At 47.8% G+C, this 10,003-nt stretch overlaps 1 protein-coding gene and 2 non-coding genes across 3 annotated transcripts; 1 reads left to right on the forward strand and 2 right to left on the reverse strand.

The window, feature by feature from the left end:
• The first annotated feature begins 341 nt into the window (after window positions 1-341).
• CPOX (coproporphyrinogen oxidase) lies at window positions 342-8,316 on the forward strand. The gene is made up of 7 exons (XM_088533911.1): window positions 342-762; window positions 1,365-1,505; window positions 1,702-1,812; window positions 2,850-2,991; window positions 5,085-5,303; window positions 6,422-6,526; window positions 7,950-8,316. The coding sequence occupies exons 1-7, from the start codon at window positions 342-344 to the stop codon at window positions 8,035-8,037; spliced, it is 1,227 nt and encodes a 408-aa protein (XP_088390037.1). The 3' UTR covers window positions 8,038-8,316.
• Window positions 8,317-9,485: 1,169 nt separating this feature from the next.
• On the reverse strand, window positions 9,486-9,557 carry TRNAD-GUC (transfer RNA aspartic acid (anticodon GUC)). The gene has a single exon. It is a non-coding gene; the product is annotated as a tRNA-Asp (tRNA).
• Window positions 9,558-9,801: 244 nt separating this feature from the next.
• TRNAI-AAU (transfer RNA isoleucine (anticodon AAU)) lies at window positions 9,802-9,875 on the reverse strand. The gene has a single exon. It is a non-coding gene; the product is annotated as a tRNA-Ile (tRNA).
• Between the last annotated feature and the right edge of the window lie 128 nt (window positions 9,876-10,003).

A 10,003-nucleotide genomic window follows, 5' to 3' on the forward strand; every position in this document is an offset into this window, starting at 1 on the left:
CCCTGTATTAACCCATGCCCTGATCGCTCTGAATTCCCATTTTAGCGGGCACGTCAGCACCTTAATTTTAGAGAGTAAATATGTATATATAAAGTAATGTGCATAGAGGAACCATAAACGTAATCAGAGAGACACACGCACACACGGCGCCATGATGCCCCTGCCCCCGAGCGGGCGGTCCCGGCGCCATCCCCGCCCCGCTGCCGCTGTCAGCGCCACCCCCGCCGCCGTCCCCATCCCCGCCCCGGCGCCGGTGCCGCCCCGGTGCCAGTGCCGGCCCTGGTGCCGGTGCCGCCCCGCGCCGCCGCAGCCGCAGCCGCAGCCGGTGGCTGCTGCGCGACATGGCGGCGGCCGCGCTGCTGCTCCGCGGGGCCGCGCGGGGCGCGCCCGCCCTCGCCGCGGCTGCTGCGGCCGCCCGGGGCCGCCGCGCGCTGGTGTCGGCGCCGCCGCGGCGGGGCCCGGCGGGCTGGGGCCGGCGCTGGGCGCTGGTGGCGGGGGCGCTGGGCGGGCTGGGGCTGTGGCGGGGGGCCGCCATGGCGGCGGCGGAGGAGGACAAGGAGGAGGAGCAGGAGATGCGGCGGCGCTGCCAGCGCTTCATGGCGCCGCCGGTGAGCGGCCCGCGGGAGCTGTGGCGGCGGCGGCGCGACATGCGGGGCCGCATGGAGCTGCTCATCATGGAGACGCAGGCGGAGGTGTGCCGAGCCCTGGCGGCCCTGGACGGCGGCGCCGCCTTCACTGTCAACACCTGGGAGAGGAAGGAAGGTCGGGACAGTGGGGAGACCTGGGGGTGGCGAGCAGGGGGACCTCGGGGGACCTGGGGAGGCCAGAGGTGACAGGCTGGGGTGACAGGAGTGGACTGGGTAGGACCTGGGGGAGCTGGAAAGGGACCAGGGAGGACCTGGGGGGACCAGGAGTGCCAGGCCAGGGTGGCCTAGGATGACCAAGGAGGACCTTGGGGAACTGGGAATGCCACGCTGGGGTGACCCAGGTGGACTGTGGAGGACCTAAGGTGACCTGAGAGGACCAAGGAGGACCTGGCGCTACCTGAGAGGACTGGGGAGGACCCAGGGTGACTTGGGGGGCCGGCAGTGCCAGCTGGGGATCTGCAGGAGGCTGCCAGTGCTGCTGTTGGAGGCTTAATAAGGCCATGTTTCCCACGCGGATCCCTCCTAAGCCATTGCCATCAACCCGCTGCTTTGTGGCACCGCTCTGCACGGTAGCACGGCTTGAGGAGACACCTGCCTCACAGTGCGCTTGGTGGCCACGAGATGGGCTCACCCCGTGGACATGGAGGGCAAGGGCGGCTTGGGGACCGCAGGATGGGGTAACCCTCGTGTGGGGTAACGGGGTGCTTGCGTTTGCAGGTGGTGGCGGCATCAGCTGCGTTCTGCAGGATGGCCACGTCTTTGAGAAGGCAGGAGTCAACGTGTCGGTAGTGTTCGGGCAGCTTTCCGCAGAGGCTGTGCAGCAGATGAAGAGCAGGAAAACCCTCAAGGACAAAGATGGTGAGAGGTCTCGCAGAGGAGTCTTTTTTTTCTGAGATCCATTAAAACATTTGTGCGTGGGAGGAAATTGCATTTGGATTGATAAATACGTGGCATGACATGAGAAACTTTCACATAGCAGAGCAGTAGCTTAGAAGCTGGGGATGAATAGTGAGGCTCTTCGAGTAACTTTATTTATGATCATCTTTTTCTCTAGGGAAAGTGCCTTTTTGTGCTATGGGTGTAAGTTCTGTTATCCATCCAAAGAATCCTCACGTTCCAACTGTGCATTTTAACTACAGATACTTTGAAATTGAAGAAGCAGATGGTAAGAATTGTAAGAATTTGGTGAAATATCTATAAAATGTGTGATTTTGTATGATGGAAGCATGCATGTGTTGTTCCAGTGAGAGGCTAAGAAACGGTCGAGTTTTGTTCCCAGCTGTGCAATAACTTGCTGTGTGGTGCTGGATCTCTTTGTCTCTGGGTTCCTGTTTATGCATTTGCAAGATGATTACAGTGCTTGCATCTACTACAGTAAGATGCTTGCAGTTTACTTTTTGCAAAGTACAATGCGGGCTTCAGATTTAAGTAAAACCGTAAGGTGGTTATAAACGTATGTAGAGCATCTACTCAAAGAAGCAGTTCTATGAGTTAACATAGAAAGGGCTGTCAAGGACTGATAAACATTCTGCTCAGGCTGTGCCGCTGTCTCAGGAGCTGGGAGGCCGTGCTGTTAGGAGCATTGTTCTCTACTTGCATTGCGTTCTTTTTTTCCCTACATTTCTGCATCTTGCTGTTGTCAGAAGCAGAAGCCTGGGTGCAGCTGTCTAACACTGAGTGCCAGTCTGTACATTACGGCAGTACTTGCACTGCTCATTCAAACAGAAGCTCAAAGGGATTTTTCTTGGAATTATTTTATCAGAGTATGGTGAATCATTCTTAGTTAATTGCTTTCCCTTGGTTTAATGCAGATGTTTCCTTTCTTTGGTATGCAGTAAAATGCTGGTAGATTCTGGTTTTGTTTCCTTGTAATCAATGTAGTCAATGAGCAGTGTGACAGTAGGTGCTGTCAGCCCCCCATCTTATGAAACTGGCATCCTATAGCATCTGGTAGTCAGAGCGACCTGTCCAGAAATACTGGATGCATTTCACTACATTGAAATGTGTTTCATGTTTTCTTGCAGACACTGGTTGTCACACTACCTTGAACTAGAATTTGTCATGACTTCACAAGGGAGTGCATACAAACTGAGAAAAAGCCTTGTATGAAAACTGTGAAAACAGTTGTTAGTTCTCTTGGCGAACCACTCGTATTTCTGTTCGGAAGGTAATAAATGAATGTTGCTTGCCCTTCTCCTGTAGGGACTAAACAGTGGTGGTTTGGTGGTGGAACTGACCTGACTCCAACTTACTTGGACAAAGAAGATGCTGTACACTTCCACAAGACACTGAAAGAAGCTTGTGACAAGCATGATCCAAAGCTGTATCCCAAATACAAGAAATGGTACGTGGGGAGAGATGCCCTTGGGTTGGTCTTCATGGGAGCAGAGGCTGGTATTGGAGAGTTCCATTGGAGTATTCTAGGAACATGAATTTCTAGCCTGCTTTTTGACATCAGTTGTTCCTAAAATGAAACCAGTAGGTATGTGCTGGGACAAAACACATTCTACATCAATTTGTTAATTAAAAGGCCTGAGTTTTTAAAACCTGAGAAACTAGGTTTTAGGAAACTAAGATCCTGCATGCACAGCTTGAATAAATAGTAAGCTGATTATGAGATACTCTAAGCCCTTGTCTCTGACACAGACCTCACTGGGCAACCTAAAAATTCCTTTTAGCCCCTAGTCAAGATCTAGCCTAGGGCGAGATTTTTGCCCTAGAAGCCCATGGCTTTGCACTAATTTCTGCTCACACTGAATTCATGGTAAATGCACGTGATCTCAGTGTGAGTTGTTGGGCTGGCACTGCAGTTTTGAAAATTCCACTCCACTTCATCTGCCTTCATTCTGATGTTCACTACTTTTTTTTTTTTTTTGGACAGATAGCTAAAGGAGGCTTATCCTTAATGTAGAAATATTGTAATTTTGATGGAGATTTTTCTTTTCCAATGACATGTTCACGGAAAGTTCAACAACACTTTCTCTAAGGTTTTAGACTTTGTATGTTCTTGAGTTGAGAGATGCACTTGATGAAATATTTCGCTGTTAGCAGGAGACCTGCTGCTCTGTGTCAGATACCCTATCTGCTATGAGCTATGGTACCCTGGAAGGAGCATTATAACTCTTTTGTAAGCTACCAGGTCCTGCCTGGGGACAGGAGATAAAGTGGGTGGTATAGCTTGGGTGTGAACTGCTAGTGAAGAAATACATCTTATCACTGCAGTCTGCTGCTTTGAGGATTTTTCTGCTGTTAATTCTGAGTGCCTTCCTTAATGGTTGGGTTGTTGCAAGTCCCTTTGCAGAGCAGGAAGCGTCATAGCCAAACATCTTATGCTTTAGTTGGACAGAAGGACTTCTGTTCTTAGTCTGAGGGCAGCTTAGGGGAGGACAACATTATATCCCATTGACAAAGGCAATTTTTTCAATCCCAGAATTTTTTTTTTTCCTAACTATTCCTGTGGCCATAAAAGAGCAAGTTAATTCTCCCAGTGAATAATAATAATAATAAAAATCTTACATTATCTGTGATGTCTCCACCTCTCTTGCTGTATAGTTACACCATTTATATTACTTGATTGTGGATGGATATATGTATGGGAGGCTCATACTAAACGAAGGCAGAGTTTCCTTGCTGTTGGTGGGTTTTACCTACTGCTTTCCTTCTCCGTCTTGCAGGGGAGGGCATGGCTGCCCATGCAAGTCAAAGAGGGGATGGACACAATGAAACAGCTAATTGACAGTAATTGCATACCCACACACTTTTCTCTCAGTAAATATAAAAACTGCACTTAACTCTCTCACAAACTTGAAAGTGAGCAATAAGCAGCCACTGGTAGAATGTCTCCATCTTTCAAGATTAACTATTAAAAAGCCTGTCTCCAGAGAAGGCTGCCACAGTTTTTTATTTCCTCAAGTGGTGGGGGTAGCTTTTTTTTTTTTTTTTCCTGGTCCTGGGTTTATAGCTTCTTTTAGTTTGGAGGCAAAAAAAAATTGTTTTCATGTTCCTCCCCAAAACTGTAAAAATATTTTGGGATTTGTGTGCCACTCTGTGAGCAAAGTCTAGAAAGGGCCTTTAAGTTCTGATCTTTCTCCTTGTAGATGAAGGTGTGGATTGAAATATTGAAAGTGGAAGAATCTGTTATTTCAGAATTGGCCATGGTGTTGGAGAGCATGTTTTCATTAATGAGGCAGTGATATGTAGCTCTGCATCAACCATCTAACCCGAGCTTTACTGCAAGTGAATGTAGGACTGCATTTTGGGTGGTCCTGTACTCTCCTTGCTCCCAGCGGTCATTGGAAAAATGGGGCATCCAGCACGCTGCAGGGAACTAGCTTTTCATCAGTATTTCACTAGTGGCAATCCTATGCTGCAAGGCTCTCTGTGTTTCCGTGTATGTCTTTGCCATACACATACATCATCATGGGCTGCCTCTCCTAGGTGCGATGACTACTTCTATATCAAGCACCGTGGCGAGCGAAGGGGCATTGGAGGCATATTCTTCGACGATGTGGACTCTCCCTCCAAGGAGGAGGTGTTCCAGTTTGTGCAGAGTTGTGCCAAAGCCATCGTGCCTTGCTACGTTCCCATTGTGAAGAAGCACTGCCATGACCCCTTCACACCGGAGGAGAAGCTGTGGCAGCAGCTTCGCAGGGGGCGGTGAGTACCCGGGGAGCGGAGGGGACTGAAACCAGAAAGGATCCAGCTAGTTACTCATGGTTGCAGCATTTATGACTTGGCACGCATTTTGTATTGTGTCATGATGTGGGGTAAGGTGGCCAGAGAGTTGCAACACTTTTATGTACAGAGCTGCTTGTGATATCAGTGCTGCATTGCCAGGGAGGGTGCAAAGGTGGTACTGGCCCAGCCTTGTCAGTATTCCCCCCTAGCCTGTGTTGCAGCACAAGCAGCTCTTGCGAAACGCCACAGCTCCTCTCGGACTCCTCCAAAAGCTGGTAGCAGCAGCTACACTGTTCGGCAGACAGAGGGGTGCACGCACATTTGTAAAGGAGGGGTTTTTCTCGGTATAATTGCTGTAAGTTTAAAAGCTTCAGAGGTTGTATATTAATATGAATAAGTATTAGCACTTAAGCTTAACTACTAGTAAACAATTGCAGTCCTCTCTGTATCTTGTGATGTTGTGAATGTATGGAGAAATCATGGAATCATCCACATAGTGCTGAAATACAATTAGGATCAAGATGTACTTTGCACAGAAATGGGGAATCCTTCGTTTCTGCCCTTCCTGCAGAGAAACGGAGTGAACCTGTGGAAGTGGCATAGGATGGGAAATGAGTATTCAAGTTTAGATCACTGTCCTGCAGCACTTACTGCATCGCTCCTGGCACTGTGGGTCTTTGCCAGTCTGTAACAAACTTGGTAATGTCATATAAAGGGGAATAGGTTCCCTTTAAGTAGCAGCCAGGACCTCCTCAGCCTGCTTATTTCTCTGCGTATCTTTTCAGGTCATTGAGATTGGGAGAGCTCCCTATTTCTGCAAGTAGATAAAGAGCTCCTCCCTTCCTGTGCCTCTGCTGAACAGCAATGGCTGTTAAGATTACACCTGCTGAAACTGCCATTGCTCTGTTCCTGTGCCGGGGACAGAAAACTACCTTTGGGACATAGAGGTCCCAGGACAGAAGATGCAGTTGGCCCCAAAGCAATATTCCTTCTCTGACAGAACAAGGCAGAAAGACAGGCTGGTTTTATTTGCTGCAGGTTTAAGCAATTTGTGATAACAACCCCTTTCTTGTGTTATATTTCTCTTCTCCATGTAGGTATGTGGAGTTCAACTTGGTTTATGACAGAGGAACAAAGTTTGGCCTAGCAACACCGGGATCAAGAATTGAAAGCATTCTTATGTCTCTGCCCCTGACTGCCAGGTGAGGGTATGGAGTTGCAGGCAGGTGCTGTTCTTTTTAAAATACGTCATAGGCTTAAATCAAAGGTTTATCTTGGTGTCCAGTCTCCAAACCGTGGTTAGTTCATGCTTAATGAAAGAACAAGCCAGATATATGCAGTAGCTTCTCTGGTCTGGTGTACTTGCCCAACTGCCAACACCCTGTGTCCTCAATATTTTCTGTCAAAAAAGGTGGGTTTTTTTGGGTGTTGGGTTGTTTTGTTTTATTTTGGGTGCTTCTCACTTTTTGATCTATTCTATTGCTCTGCCTCCTGCCAAAAATAAAATAAGTTTGTCTAGTAGCTCTGTGAAACCATGTGAAGTTCTGACAGGCCTGACAAGGCTGGGCAGGGTGTTCCATGGTTCCCTGTCCACTGTGTGAAAAAGTGCCCTTTGTTTTCTATTTGCACTTGATGATTTGACTCTTTAATGAGTAACCAGCTTTTCTTCCTGTTAGTTGTCTCCAGTAGTTTGTATTTCACAGGATTCTGTTGTTTTTTTCAGGGGTCATTGTGCAATAGCTGTTCCATACTTTTGATCATGCTTTCTTCTAAACTTGCACTTTATGTATTTGTTTCTGAACTGGTAATGAGGAGCAGACCCCAAAAAAAGCTACTCTAAGTGTATGCAAAATGCAGGTGTGTTGCTAACTCTTACACACAGTGGTGTTTTTTTTTTCCTCATTAGTCCTTTTGTAACTAATACCCTGCTTGCTGTATTCCACTAGTGATAAAGCACTGAGGTGGCCTTTTCCAGGACTGTGACGATGCAAAGATCTGTTCTGGCAGCAAGAGTTAACTCAGTCTGTTACTGTGCATGTAGCTTTCCTTTTCTCTTGTGCATCACTTTAGGTTGACAGTGAATTTCGCCTACCATTTTACTGCTTGCTTGCCTGGCTTGATAGTAACTCTTCTCAACTGCCTTTTCTGTTTTGTAAATGGTCTTGCTTAATCTTGTAGCACAGCAACTTGTTGCTTATTGCTTTTTCACCTTTGTAGGTTGTTTTTTGATATGAGAAATAGCACAGGCCTTATCATGCACTCTGGGAGCCTCCTATTAGTGGCCTCTTTCCACGAGGAAAGTTGGCCTTTGCCTGCTACCCTTTAACCATGAGGACAGTCCTGTTCTCTCTATGTGGCTTCATCCTGTGCCTTCATTCTGGTCTGCCTTCTAGAAGTGTCCTGGACAGCAGAATATACCATGTCAGGGTGAAGCGACAGAATTTGAGGCTGGCAATTTCTCTCATGTCTTGTGGTCTATTTTTGTGTAGGTTCCTTTTTTTGACTCCTCTTCCTCATTATTAGTGCATCAAAAAACAAGAGTTAAATTATCTCTGCAGCTAATCCGTGCAGGTTTAAGAGGTGAGGGGCATAAATCTTAAGTGCTTGTTTCCCCTCTCCCTGCAGGTGGGAATACATGCATACCCCGCCAGAGAACTCAAGAGAAGCAGAAATCCTGGAAGTCCTGCGCAATCCCAAAGACTGGGTGCACTGAGGCATGGCCTGGAGGAGACTGGATTACACATACTTAGCCATTAAGAAAGAATAACACCACCACAAATCAGCTCCAACTGCCATCCCATGGCATTTTTAAGATAGCTGTTTTTACCCTTTTCTGTGCCTTAACAATGATGTAGACTTGTCGAAGCTTGCAAATATATGAAGTCATTCTTTAAGAGCCAGCTGAAGAGCTCACGTTGCTGTTGTCCCCTCCTGTGTCACCTTGTGAAGGACTGGTGATGCGTGCACAGGACTAATGTGCATGTTCCCAAAACTTCCTCAGCTGCTCTGACTGCAAAATGATGACCTACTGTGAAATGTTCTGAAGCGAAATGAAAGTAATTTCTGCATGAAAAAATAATCGCTTTTTCCAAAATATGTGCCGAATAGTACTGCTTACAGTGGATAAAGATAGAATGATTTGGAAATATATATTTTTTTAAAGAACAAAGGGTTTATTTGGTATTATTTAAACCTCCTTAGAATCTGCTTTCTGTTAAGTACCACCTTTTTCACAACCTTGATGTCATCCATGCTGACTTGCAGGGGAAAAAATGGCAGAGAAGCTTATTTTTATTCTTTTAGGTACAGTCTATTGTACAAACACACCTAGGCAGTGGAATTCAGATGTATGAATTACACAGGCAAAAATATTAAGCTGTGTTTTACATGATTTCATCTATCAAGGAAGCATGTTATTACAGGGTCTTATTAATATTTACACTGCAGAAATCCTCTAAAATGTAGTAAGACTTGCCTTTGCTTGGACATGTTTTTTCACCATAGTGCGCTGAAATAAGTGCTGTCTTCTGAAGGAGAAGTTGGTCTTTCAGTGGACTGTCCATTCCTTGGATATCAGGCCAACTTGGACCTCCTCCTTAAAAGCCCCAATCCTAAGGAATAAAAGGTTCATCTTTGTCCTAGCGTCAGTATGTAGACTTTAATACCATAAATACTTGCAGCTGCAGTACTGCATGCCGGAGGATAGAGAAAGTACTTCTGTGCAAGTGATCACCGTCTCCTGAGATTTTCTGAAGCTAGTTAAAATTGGGATATTCTGCTTGTAAGAAAGAATAGTATGAAAAATGATAACACAAAACTCTAAAAACTAAAACCAAACCAGCCCACCTACCATTCATAGTGTAGACTGGTTGCTTGAGATTTTGGGGGCTGATTCAACCTTGGATCAAATACATGGCAGGGGTGTACCGTGTTTCAACACTTCGGCTTCCTGTGGAGCTAAGGATCTCCGCAGTGACCTGCTGTGGTGCGGTTTGAGGACGAGGCTTTGCCCATGCCCGTGCTCGGCCACGGCAGGGCCGCTGCTGTGCGGGGAGCAGCCGTCTCCGCCCTCCCCCGTAACCCCAACGGTCGCCGGTGAGGGGTGAAGGGTGCGCGCTGAGGAGCCCTAACGGTTCCGTGGGCGGGAAAAGGCAGCGCCGCCTCCCCGTCGGGGAATCGAACCCCGGTCTCCCGCGTGACAGGCGGGGATACTCACCACTATACTAACGAGGAGTACAGATGCTCAACGCCCCCGCTGTACCGCCGAAAAGCGCTCACTGCCCTCTCTGTTGTTCCAGAGCGCGTAGCCGCCTGTGGGAACCCCCTACGGCGGCTTCTCGCTGTCCTGAGGGAGACTATCCGCATTCCGCCGTGGAGCTTTAAAGTGCGTTCTTCTCTTCTTCCTAGGGGGCACCTGCATTAGCGGCAAAAAGACAGTAAAATCGCTTGGCTCCTGCTCTCAGGGCACCAAAATGAATGGCCCGTACGGGGATCGAACCCGCGACCTTGGCGTTATTAGCACCACGCTCTAACCAACTGAGCTAACCGGCCCGCTGCATGAATTTTTCTGGGCATGGCTACCCCCGAGGCTGCCACAGGGGAAGGACCCAGGCAGGACCGCTGCTCGGCCGGGAGCCCTTCGCGCCACCCTCGTCTTCTTCTCGGCGTCTTTTTTTTTT

The sequence above is a fragment of the Tinamus guttatus genome, unplaced genomic scaffold (assembly GCF_059628265.1).
Source record: "Tinamus guttatus ecotype Peru unplaced genomic scaffold, ASM5962826v1 Tinamus_guttatus_pri_ptg000035l, whole genome shotgun sequence".
Taxonomy (NCBI): Eukaryota; Metazoa; Chordata; class Aves; order Tinamiformes; family Tinamidae; genus Tinamus; species Tinamus guttatus.

Excerpts from the sequence above, each read along its gene's own strand:
- CPOX (XM_088533911.1), top strand. The coding sequence starts at position 342 with ATGGCGGCGGCCGCGCTGCTGCTCCGCGGGGCCGCGCGGGGCGCGCCC. Across the intron at positions 763-1,364 it reads CACCTGGGAGAGGAAGGAAG|GTGGTGGCGGCATCAGCTGC; the intron begins GTCGGGACAGTG and ends TTGCGTTTGCAG. Across the intron at positions 5,304-6,421 it reads CAGCAGCTTCGCAGGGGGCG|GTATGTGGAGTTCAACTTGG; the intron begins GTGAGTACCCGG and ends TTCTCCATGTAG.